The sequence below is a fragment of the Polyergus mexicanus genome, unplaced genomic scaffold, assembly GCF_030449975.1.
Source record: "Polyergus mexicanus isolate NDT 795.1 unplaced genomic scaffold, iyPolMexi1.0 SCAF_21, whole genome shotgun sequence".
NCBI lineage: Eukaryota > Metazoa > Arthropoda > Insecta > Hymenoptera > Formicidae > Polyergus > Polyergus mexicanus.
Window position 1 is genome coordinate 2,383,021 of NW_027223341.1, and position 12,206 is coordinate 2,395,226.

A 12,206-nucleotide genomic window follows, 5' to 3' on the forward strand; every position below is an offset into this window, starting at 1 on the left:
TGTCTGGAGTCGAGTTTCGGTTGCGAGACTCACTCTCTCTCTCTCCTCATTCTGTCGTATTTAATTCTGCTGACTGCGTGGCTTTAACTTAATATTGACTGCCCGCGTAATGTTAATTAATGATAGAGACTGCCCCTCGCTTATTAGTGATCGGCCTTTTTATTATGTCCCCTTGGTTTCCGGGAGGAGATCGTTTGGCAGCCGAGCTATGTGTCGTGTTGCTCGATTTTGGCGGATACAAGGAATTCTAAGTAGGACTTTGCTACGAAGTTGAAGTCAAAGGGGAAAGGAAATTGAAAGTTTTGTGTGACAGATATGAACAACCAAGATAGAGGGGCAGCTCAGAGTAAAGAATAACAGGAATGAGTAGAATCCTATTTAATCAGAGAAGCAACAATAGCGTTTCGCTTGCGCTGACGGCCATGTTGGTCAGTTGGTCCCGTAATGAATAGTGAATTTTATGTGCGAACTAATCGCAACTGGCGTACTGTATGTGAGAAAAAAATATATTTGTAATGTTATTTAAAAAAAACATTTTAAATATCTCTGAGACATTTTAAAGACATTTTAGATTTACAAATGAACAGCTGCGAGCCTAACATGGCGATCATGGGAAGCATGGAGAGGGTGACGATGTCGCTTCCATAGACATAGTATATCTAAATCGAGCGTTTGCCTTTATTTAAGGAATGGGGATAAAAATACATGTAGGAAAGGATATACTCTGATTAATTAAAAAAAAATTTTAGAGCAGATGCTCGAAATGCCCGCTCGAAATAATCCAATATGTTACGCTGTTTAGCAAAGTTCTTCAGCTGGAATTGTATACGGTCTTATACCGTATGCAATCCCAGCTGAAGAAATCGCAGTTATAAAAGTATACCGTCTTCTCGAAAAGATTGATTTTGCTTTATTCTGCAAATAAATGCTATAATTTAGATAATATTCAGATATAATTAAGAATTATACTTATAAAACAATAAATAAACATATATAAGCAGATATATTATACGAAATTTCAATCTACTTACTCGATAGCACCAAATATATTTTCTGCAACAGATTCAAATATAACCTTAACCTTATTATATCTTGACGTCGCGATGCTACCGCGTACTGCGTACCGAGTCGCTTGATACATATCATATACGTATGCACGCACATACACATTGTCTCTCAAAGCGTATTAGCACACTCAGGCGAATAATCGTATATGAGCGCTGCGAACGCGCCTTGAGGGACAAAATTGCTTTGCGTGTGTGCGTGCGAGCGTATGTACGTGAAAGTCTGAAACTTATGATGATTATTATGATAATGATGAAGAACGAAAAATGTCACATTTCTGGTATACGATTATCATTTCTCAGGATTGACTGCAACAATCTTATTCACACTGGTGGCAATCGAAAGCTTGCATCTACATTGTATAAGGAAAGTGCCGTTAGATTTTTCATTAACGGCTTGGTTCCTGAGGAATTTTAATCGAAAATGTATTAGACGTAAAACTCTGGATAAGCTACTTGGTAGCGTTGCGGCCTCTGTATATAGGCAACATAGGCAAACCGTCGACAAGCTGAAACGTTTTTTTTTATATATTAGGGGGACCGGAAAGTAATGTCGTTTCTGCGCATGTCGATATTTGTTTGTTATTTATTAGCTCATATCGATCAGGAAGACCAACAACTTTAGACAATGACATGTTAAGGACGGAAGTGGAAGCAAATCCGTGTCAGACAATCGAGGAACTGTCAAACACCCTTAACCAACTTTGGTCGACCATCCAAGAACATTTGCAGCAGATCGGTAAAATAAGCAGAGCAGGTGTTTGAGTCCCGCATAATCTGTCCGAAGAAAACAAAGCTAACCGGTCCACCACATGCAATTTATTGCTTCAGCGGCACAATACAGAAGCGTTTTTTAATCGCTTGATCACTGGAGATGAAAAATGGGTCCTCTATGATAATCCAAAACGCAAAAGGCAGTGGCTCTCTCCGAATGAATCGCCACGAAGTACAGCTAAGCCAGGTTTACACCTGTTATGTCCTGGCAACTCCACGATTCCTTCCTTTCGCAATGTTGCGGCAACGATAATCGATCGGTGATAAAAATAAGTCGTTCAGTAAATAGAGCATCTTGCGCCAAGCATTTCTTTAAACATCTAGTCACTTGTCAATATCAATATCTATGAACAACCGTGGGAAAAGACGCGAGAGACCGGTGACGAAACCGCGTCGGTCGCCTAAAAATAAACAAAATCAGTAGATACCCTCGAAATAGAATTTTCCAACGGAAAAATAAATTGATATCGAAAAGATAATAAAATTCCCTCTAAGAAAATATCCGACAAACGTAACTAAATCAATAATGATGAGACTCCTGTGACGACATATCCAGTAACGACGATAAGACCCTTTCTAATCAGATCACGTGCGCAAGACAAAATCTAATGCCCAACTGATATCGAGATCACCAATCGACGATCGCCACGGGTAAAAATTCAAAAAAGTAGGAAAAACACCCCGCCTAATGAGGGCACTGGCATAATTTTTAATTCGTTGGAGACATGGAAGATTCCCACTCTTAGAAATTAGAATACACCCCTAAACAAGAGATATAAAAAGAGGACCCAAAGGGCCACTCACTCACTTGCTTACCACTTCACTTACTTAGCACTTGTTTTATTCACTTAATTCTGTGCGTGCGTCTTCAGTTAACATAAGTCTCATTAAGTGCCGTGACACCGCGAAAACTACTAGAAAAATTATACCAGTGCACTCATCGCCTGACTAATCTGAAACCCAGGAACCCAGCACAATAAGAAAATCCGCACCTTCACCTACGAAACAAAAAGTAAGTCACCTTCATCCAATTTAATTTGCACTATTAACCCTCGTGAGACATAACGCATTACGTTATATTATATTAACGCTGGTTTTCATAGTGAAAACCAGATCCGGCATTCCAAGCCAAACGGTCATTCGCAGGAGTCGGAGGACTCAAATGCCGGTAAAATGCAGATTCTGCGCTACTCACAATAACAATTCAACAACAGTATCTGTTAGACCTACTCTTCCCTTCTCGCCTAACTACCCCTCCCCCAGCTACTCCACAATCTACTTCCCCGAAGTCACTGAACTTCCGCTTTCCCCTCGTTCCTTCTCCTCTCTATCTACTGTCCTCCTAAACAATTCACCCCCAACTTCCCCGCACCTTTCAGAGTCGGAATTCGACCAAGCGATAGAAGAGTTTTACAACGAATTGCCCGACCTGGAAGCCGACTCATCTTACCAAGATTAACCAAACCTAAAAATTCCCCCTTCTCTCTTTCTCCCTCCTTCATACCACATCCTCTTACTCACTCTCACATATACACACACATGTTTTATTTTTTTTATTATTTATTATTAAACATTTACATTGTATTAACCAGTCAGAACCTAAAATTTAACGTTAGAGACTTTCCCTCGTCATTCTGACTGATGCCCTCCGTACCATTGTAACACCCGCGGAGCGATAAGCTCAACCACACACAACCACTCACACTCACACGATAAATGTAATCACTTCCTACATATATATTATATATCATGTATTCGAACTTTTATTTTCATAATGAATAAAATTATATTTTTTATTAATTAAACATTTCTTAACCCCTCTCTCGTTCCCAGTACGAAGATCGCACTAGGTCCTATCCCGCGTAAAAGGGATTAAATTCCCTGACCGAAAAGGGACCACCGAGCGAACGTCTGAATAAACAGCGTAATAGCGATCCGAACGGTCGTTTACCTGCTTTGCGGACCTGTCAGTTCGTTCGACCCGATTCCAAACGCCACGAGACGTTTAAACTTCGGGAAAATAAAAGATAGTTGTTGCGCCCTTCCGTCGACTCATCCTTCCTCGAGTCTGGACGTAACATACTGTTCTTTAAATTTTGGGGGCTCGTCCGGGATTGTAATGTGCGATCTTTTAAACTGGAATGAGTAAAGGGACAAGAGGTACAGCTAATAAAGACGAAGTAGAACGAAATTTTCAGTTTGCTCAGGAAACATACAATCGAACAAAATCTAACAAATCAGAAACACATCACACTTCCACTCCTAACAAAACCATTAAAAACATTAATTTTTCATTAGACGAAACTGTAATTGAAAAAGATTTCGAAAAAAAGTTTAGCGAGTCAGCGGCCGAATCTCATTTTGCCGATTCCTGCGATAAGACTATTATACCTGAATTTAATAAATCCGAAAAAGGGAAAGACCCGAGCGGTACCAGCGGCAACATGACTCAAAATAATCCTTTCGCTACTTTGAAATACGCGGTCGAAGCCGTCCCTTATTTTGACGGTCAAAACATTCCACTAAATTATTTTATTGAAGGATGTGAAGAAGCGAAATCCATGTTGCCTAATGAGGCTGAATCACAGTTTACTAAAATAATAAGAACTAGGATAATAGGTGAGGCTCGCCGCACTATACAAGATCAAGATTTTGATAGCGTTTCTCATTTAACTAAATATTTAAAACAAATTTATGGACCTGTAAAAAACGTTTATCAATTACAAGGAGAATTAGGTTGCATATATCAAAAGAGTGATGAAGATGTAATTAATTATGCAAATAGGGTAAAAATTCTTGGGAAACAAATTTTAGAAGCATATAGAAGTTCTGGAAACGTGTTATCTGATCAAAGTATTAAAGCATCATTAGAAAAAGACATGTGCAAATGTTTTATTAGAGGGCTAATACCAGAAATCGAGCAACGAGTTTCAAGAAATTTACCAGATGTACAAGCAACCGCAGCCGACGCTATAAGGATAGAGAGAGAAATCCGAGCAATGACAGATTTACGACAGGGCATAGCAGGTAGACAAAAAACTAACAGCCTAAGGGAAACTTGTCAAATCTGTTATAAGGAAGGGCATGTAGGTAGTAACTGTAGAAAATATTTACAAACCTCTCAACAAGTTAATAATCAGATTGATTTAGGAACCGCAATATTAGTATGTCAAATCTGTAAAAAACATGGGCATGGAGTAGAGAAATGCCGCTTCCGCGATCCACAACTTTGCCGCCCGGTAAACGTAGTTCAAGGAAGATTAATAACTTGTCAATTATGCTTAAAATCCGGTCATGATGCAAAATCTTGCCGACAGAATAATACTAAAAACAATAATCTCGGTAATTTGTCAATGGTGCGAAAGACCCAGCCATTCTGCAAATAATTGCTGGAAGAAACAGAACGAACAACGTTATACGGAAAACAAAACTCGCGTAACTTGTCAAATTTGCAACAACTTTGGACACATTGCTAAAGATTGTCGATCAAAACTAAACCAACAAACGGGATCCAGGAATTCCTTATTCTGCCGCTATTATAAGGAGCAAGGTCATCTTCTCGAAAATTGTCAATTATGCCATGCCAGTAAGTTTCGAAAAAAGGAAAATAATCAGGGAAACTACAACGGCCCCTCGACGTCGGATGCACAGCAGGGGTCCGAACGAGAGCCGCACCCGCCCAAAACTCAGGTAGCCAAGTAGATAAGGACAGAACTACCATAAGGCCCATGACGGTAAACCTCGACAAACATAGTCGCGTGCCTACCGTTCAAATCAACATCGATAATTTAACTACTAGTATAACCTTTATGCTAGACACGAGATCTGGACCTAATATAATTAAAGAAAATCTCGTTCCCGAAGAAATAAATATTAATTACACTAATATCCTTAAGTTGAACGGTATAAATAATTAACCTGTGTATACCTTAGGTGAAATTACATTAACTCTTTTTGAAACACCGGTTATATTCCATATTGTATCTAATGATTTTCCAATTTCACAATCCGGCATATTAGGAAACGATTTCTTTAAACAAACTTCATCGAAGATAGATTACGCACAAGGGCATTTGGATGTCTCCGGAATCAACATACCTTTCTTATCGCCTGAAGCCATTATCGTAGCTCCGCGATCCGAATCATTATTTTATGTAAGAATAAAAAATCCAGAAATACAAATAGGCTACATACCAAGATTAAAAATAGCACATGGAATTTATTTAGGAGATACCATCGTGGAAAATGTTTCTGGAAAAGCATACTTAAATGTTATCAGTACTTTAGATGAAGAGGCAGAAGTACATGTATGGCAGAAGTACAAACCTCTCCAAGGTTTGGTAATTTCCCTCTCCAAGGATTTTTGAATTGTTCATTTTTTTATTTTTCCTCTCAATTTTAATTTTTATCTCGTCTTCGTTTTTAATTTTATTCTTATTTTTATTTTCTTCTTTGTTTAAAGTTGTTTCTTCGTCTTCATAATTAATTTCTTCGATAATAATTTTTTCTTCATCCACATTTTCACTTCCATTTTCAATATCCATATTATTTTCCTAATCGCATTCATTATGTATAAATGTTCCGTTAGTGGTTTCTTCTTTCAGGAGATGAAAATCCAATAAATCCACCATTCCTGGAGGGGGAAGTTACCAACCCCAGAATTTAAAAACCCTCGAAGAGAGAAATTATCAATCCTCTCAAGAAGAGAATAATTCTAGGATTTCGGAAGGAAATTTTCAAACCCTGTTAGAAAATCCTAGCTCCGTCGATTGCGAGGAGGAAAATTACCAAACCTCACTATGTATTTCGACTAAACCTCATACCAAAAAGGGGAGAAGTCCTTTATCCTCGCTGGATATCAAATTTCCTAAGGTTGGATTATTTAAAGAAAGTGAAAATAAATTAAAACCCTCTCATGTTACTATAAAAGACCTCCCTGAAGAGGCTCAAAAATATAATTTAAAAATTAAAAACTCGAATCTACGAAATATTAAAAATAAAAATAAACCGTTTTCAAAAATCCTTATATCCTTGTTGAATAGATCTCAAGTAATTTTAGAAAAATTCATGCAAAAACGCAAAACAAGATATAAAAGAAAACAAGAAGTTGGAAATTATAATTTGCATAATTGTCTAACAATTTCCGAGGAAAAAGGAAAGAATCGACCCGCCGAAATCATAGAATCATTGCGTCTAGAACATTTAAATGAAGCAGAGAGAAAAAGCATTATAAAATTAATAACGGACAGTCAAGATCGATTTCATATTCCTGGAGAAAAATTAACCGCAACTCACGTATTACAACATCGAATACCTACTACAGATGACCAACCAATAAACACTCGTCAGTATCGATTTCCGCAAATTCATAAAGAAGAAATAAACAAGCAGGTAGAAGAACTATTACAAGGAGGAATCGTAAAACACTCACAATCGCCATATAACACGCCTATATGGATCGTGCCGAAGAAAGAAGATTCCAAAGGAAACAAACGATGGAGAATGGTATTAGATTTTCGCGCTTTAAATGACAAAACCATCGGAGACGCATATCCTTTACCGAATATCGTCGATATATTAGATCAATTAGGAGGAGCTAAATATTTTTCGGTATGCGACTTAGCATCAGGATTTCATCAAATAAAAATGAACCGCGAAAACGGTCATAAAACAGCTTTTACTACTCCTTTTAGACATTACGAATTTGACCGTATGCCGTTCGGTCTAAAAAACGCTCCGGTTACTTTCCAACGCCTAATGGACTTAGTGTTAACTGGGTTACAAGGAATTATTTGTTTATATAGACGATATCGTTATCTACGCAACCTCGTTAGAAGAACACGAAAGAAAATACAACGTTTTAATGGAACATCTCCGAGAAGCTAATTTAAAACTACAACCAGACAAATGTGAATTTTTAAAAACAAAAGTAACTTATCTGGGACACGTAATCAGTAAAGACGGAGTAAAACCAGATCCGAAAAAATTAGAAGCAGTACAACGATTTCCAAGACCTAAAACACCAAAAAATATTAAACAATTTTTAGGACTTGCAGGATATTACGGACGCTTTATACCGAACTTTTCCAAATTTGCCAAACCATTAACAAATTTATTAAAAAACGACACCCGCTTCGAGTGGACCTCCGTCCAAGAAGAATTCTTCGAAATCTTAAAACAAAAACTATGCGAAGAACCAATACTACAATATCCAGTTTTTTCTAAACCATTTATTCTAACTACTGATGCATCAGGAATAGCCGTTGGAGAGATATTATCACAAGGAGAGATAAATAAAGACCTACCGATAGCATACGCCTCACGAATCTTAACAGATAACGAATTAAAATACGATACTTACGAAAAAGAAGCATTAGCTATTGTATATTGCGTTAAACATTTTCGACCATACTTATACGGAAGAAAATTCACTTTAGTTACAGATCATAAACCCTTGATATGGTTTAAAAACGCACAAGATGCAAATATGCGAATACTTCGTTGGAGATTAAAATTAGCAGAATACGATTATGAGGTCGTATACAAAGCGGGAAAAACAAACGTAAACGCAGACGCATTATCCAGAAATCCTGTAAATATCGAAGAAATAAATTGTAAAATTTTAAAAACCAAGAAACTTTTAAACCCAGATAGTCCTAAAGATGCACGATTAATTGCCGAACTATTAGAAAAATCCGATAGCGAAGAAAAAGAAGAAGATGACGATTTTCATTTATATCTTTCCGATATGGAAGAAAATGAAGAAATAATACCTGAAAGCGATTTATTAAATAAAAATAACGGTGTCCAAACGAACGGTGTCCAAATGAACGGTGCGCATCTTTCTGTGTCCAAACGAACGGTGTCCAAATGAACAGTGTCCAATTGAGCGGTGTCCAAGTAAACGATGCGTATTTTCTTATGTGTCCAAAAGCTACTGTATCCAAAATTACTGTGTCCAAATGCACTGTGTCCAATTGAACCGTGTGCACAATCTCGTGTCCATTTGTAACGTGTCCATTTGCACCGTGTCCAATTGTACTATGTCCAAGTGAAGGCCACTCAAAAGGGACCACCAAGCGAACGTCTGAATAGACAGCATAATAGCGATCCAAACGGTTTACCTGCTTTGCGGACCTGTCAGTTCGTTCGACCCGATTCCGAACGCCACGAGACGTTTAAACTTCGGGAAAATAAAAGATAGTTGTTGCGCCCTTCCTCGAGTCTGGACGTAACACACCTCAAAGGGCGCTTTTGTGTGTTTGGTGGAGCATTCGCGGTGTCGTTCATTTTGAAGTGCTGAAACCTGGACAAACTGTAAATGCAGATCTTTACTGTGAACAATTGGATCGAGTAAATCAATCTTTAATTGAAAAGTACCCAGCGATTGTTAACAGAAAAGGCGTTATTCTGCAACACGGTAATGCAAGACCGCACTGCGCAAGACGAACCCTGGAAAAAATTAATGAATTAAGGTGGGAGGTATTGCCTCACCCACCATACTCGCCCGATATTGCGCCATCGGATTTCCATTTAGTCCGATCGCTACAACATTTTCTAAGTGGCAAAAAATTTGAAAATTTGGATGATGTCCAAAATGCCATCTCCAGATATTTTGCTCATAAACCAATTGATTTTTATCGATCCGGCATTGAAAATTTGCACACTAGATGGCAAAAGTTTGTTGATAACGAGGGTGATTACATCATTAATTAAAAATAAAAACTTGTTAAAAATTTATCTGTTTGAATTTGATGTAAAAAAACGACATTACTTTCCGGTCCCCCTAATACTTAGCGTCGCGACGCTACCGCATCGTTTGATAACATCGGAAATTATATATATAAAATAGCATTCCGAACAATGGAACAAGAGGGTGTTATCGAACCCTAACCAGCGCCTGGAGTTCTCTTATCGTTCTGGTCAAAAAGAAGGACGGTGCCTACAGCTTCTGCATAGACTACCGGAAGCTGAATGCGGCATCCGAAAAAAACGTATACCCGCTGCCACATATTACGGCCACAAGCTGCATGGAACCAAATATCTGTCCACGCTTGACCTCAAAAGCAGGTATTGGCAAGTGCCGCTCACTCCGTTCAGCCGGCCTGCAATCGCATTTACCGTGCCTGGCCGAGGCTTGATGCAATTCAGAGTGATGCCCTTTGGCCTGCACTCGGTACCCGCTACCTTCCAACGGCTGTTCGACGCGATACTCGGGCCGGAGCTTGAACCGCACATTTTGGTGTACCTCGACGATATTATTATCTCTAGCCATACGTTCGAGGATCACCTACGGCACCTATCCGAGGTGTTTCACCGCCTACGCCAAACACGGCTCCGCCTCAATCCGGACAAATGTCATTCGCATCCGCACAGACTACGAAAAAGTGAGCGCCGTTGCGAATTGGCCAGCACCGACCACCATAAAGAAGGTACGCCAATTTCTGAGGTGGCCTCATGATACAGGCGCTTCATTGCCGACTTTTCGACCCTTGCCGATAGAGCCGCGCCTTTCATCAGGTTGACCCATAAAAAAGTCAAACGGACGTGGACGGACTACAAAGAAGCCGGTTTTCGAAGGCTGAAGAAAAGCCTGACCACCACGTCGGTCTTGGCCTGTCCGGACTTCTTGAGGCCATTCGTCCTCCAAACCGAGCACACAGTCTGGGGGCCGTACTAACTCAGCACCTTGACGAGGGAAAGTGGGTTATCGCTTACGCCAGCCGAACCCTCAACGCCGCGGAGCGTAATTACAGCGCTACCGAATTAGAGTGCCTGGCAGTCTGGGGCATTCGGCGGATGCGCGAGTACCTGGAGAGGTATCTTTTCACGGTCCTGACCGACCATCAGGCCTTCCGCTGACTCCAGTGGATCAAAGAACCTACCGGCTCTTTAGAGAGATGGATATTCAAACTCCAACAACACGATTTCGATATTCAATACCGCTGAGGCGCTCTTAACCGAATAGCCGATGCCCTGTCTCGTACACCCGAGGTCAACGTCGTTACACGGCAACCAACGTGCCGCTGGTACCGCCGTATGCTCGCAGACATAAAAGCAAGGCCTGCCGATTTGTCCGACTACGATATCCGAGATGGCCAACTCTATCGGCATATCCTGCACGACCTAGACTTTGGGGAAACACCGTCCGAAGACCAATGGAGGCAATGCGTCCCAACCGAGCAACGCCCCTCCTTGCTCGGCCGAATGCACGACGATCTAGCAGCAGGGCAGCTGGGTATCGTGAAAACCATCGCTCGCGTTGCGCCGCTTTACTACTGGCCCGGCATGTTTAGGGACGTCACTCGCTACATTAGAAAATGCCCGACGTGTATAGCGCACAAGGCTTCGCAGCAACGACTGGCCGGAACTCTTTGCGCAACCGTCTACACCACGCCCTGGCAACAAGCGGCCGTCGATTTGGTTGAGCCACTACTAAGGTCCACACCTGGCTCTTAACGATGCAGGACCGATTCAGCAAATGGATTGAGATGGTTCCATTACGCCGAGCCACCACTGAAACCTTAGCTTGCGCCATGATCCACCATCTCGTCTATCGCCACGGGTGTCGGACAATATTCATATCCGATAACGGGACTCAATTCACGTCCCAACGGTTCAAAACCTTCCTCGCCGCCTTTGGTATAGGACACCAGATATCACCCGTATATGCGTCCCAGTGCAACCCGGTAGAACGAGCCAACCGCATGGTTAAAACTATGATCGCCCTATATGTGGGGAAACGTCATAAAAATTGGGACGAACAGATCGCCGCGCTACAATTCGCAATCAATACAGCAAGATATGAGGCCACGGGATACACGACAGCGTACATTCACCATGGGCCCCAATTGGCGCCATCTCACTCGAAGGATCGGAGATCGCCGGCCCCCGCTCCAAGTCCGGACATAAACCGGAAGCGACTCGAGGAGACCTTTGAAGTGGTCCGAATCCATAGCTCGCGCGTTCCAAAGGCAGGAATGCCATTATAACCTGCGCCGGCGCGACTGGCGTCCACGAATAGGCGAGCAAGTCTGGAAACGCGATTGACCGCTTTCCAGCAAGAGCGACGCGTTTAACGCCAAGTTGGCCCCCAGATACATCAGACCCCTGGAAGTCCGGAAGATCCTGTCACCGTCGTCCTGTCGACCTTCGCGACGCCAGAGGGAAGTGGCACCGGCACGTTCACGTGCAAGATTTGAAACCGGCCCCGGACACCGACGACGAACATCCTGAGCCGGAGAGTTAAGCCAACACCATTGGAGGACAACGCCACCCCACGCCCTCCCACCAGACTCGCCAATAAGACCCCCCCCCCGCGTCTAGATTTAAAAAGGGGGGTGGTGTAACGACACCGTTACTAGCGGC

The 12,206-nt window shown here is 41.3% G+C and overlaps 1 protein-coding gene across 1 annotated transcript; it reads left to right on the forward strand.

The window, feature by feature from the left end:
• Window positions 1-3,979: 3,979 nt before the first annotated feature.
• On the forward strand, window positions 3,980-5,540 carry LOC138942161 (uncharacterized). Its single transcript, XM_070312211.1, is given in 2 exon segments — window positions 3,980-5,172; window positions 5,174-5,540. Coding segments are annotated over 2 exon segments (1,560 nt in total).
• Window positions 5,541-12,206: the final 6,666 nt, after the last annotated feature.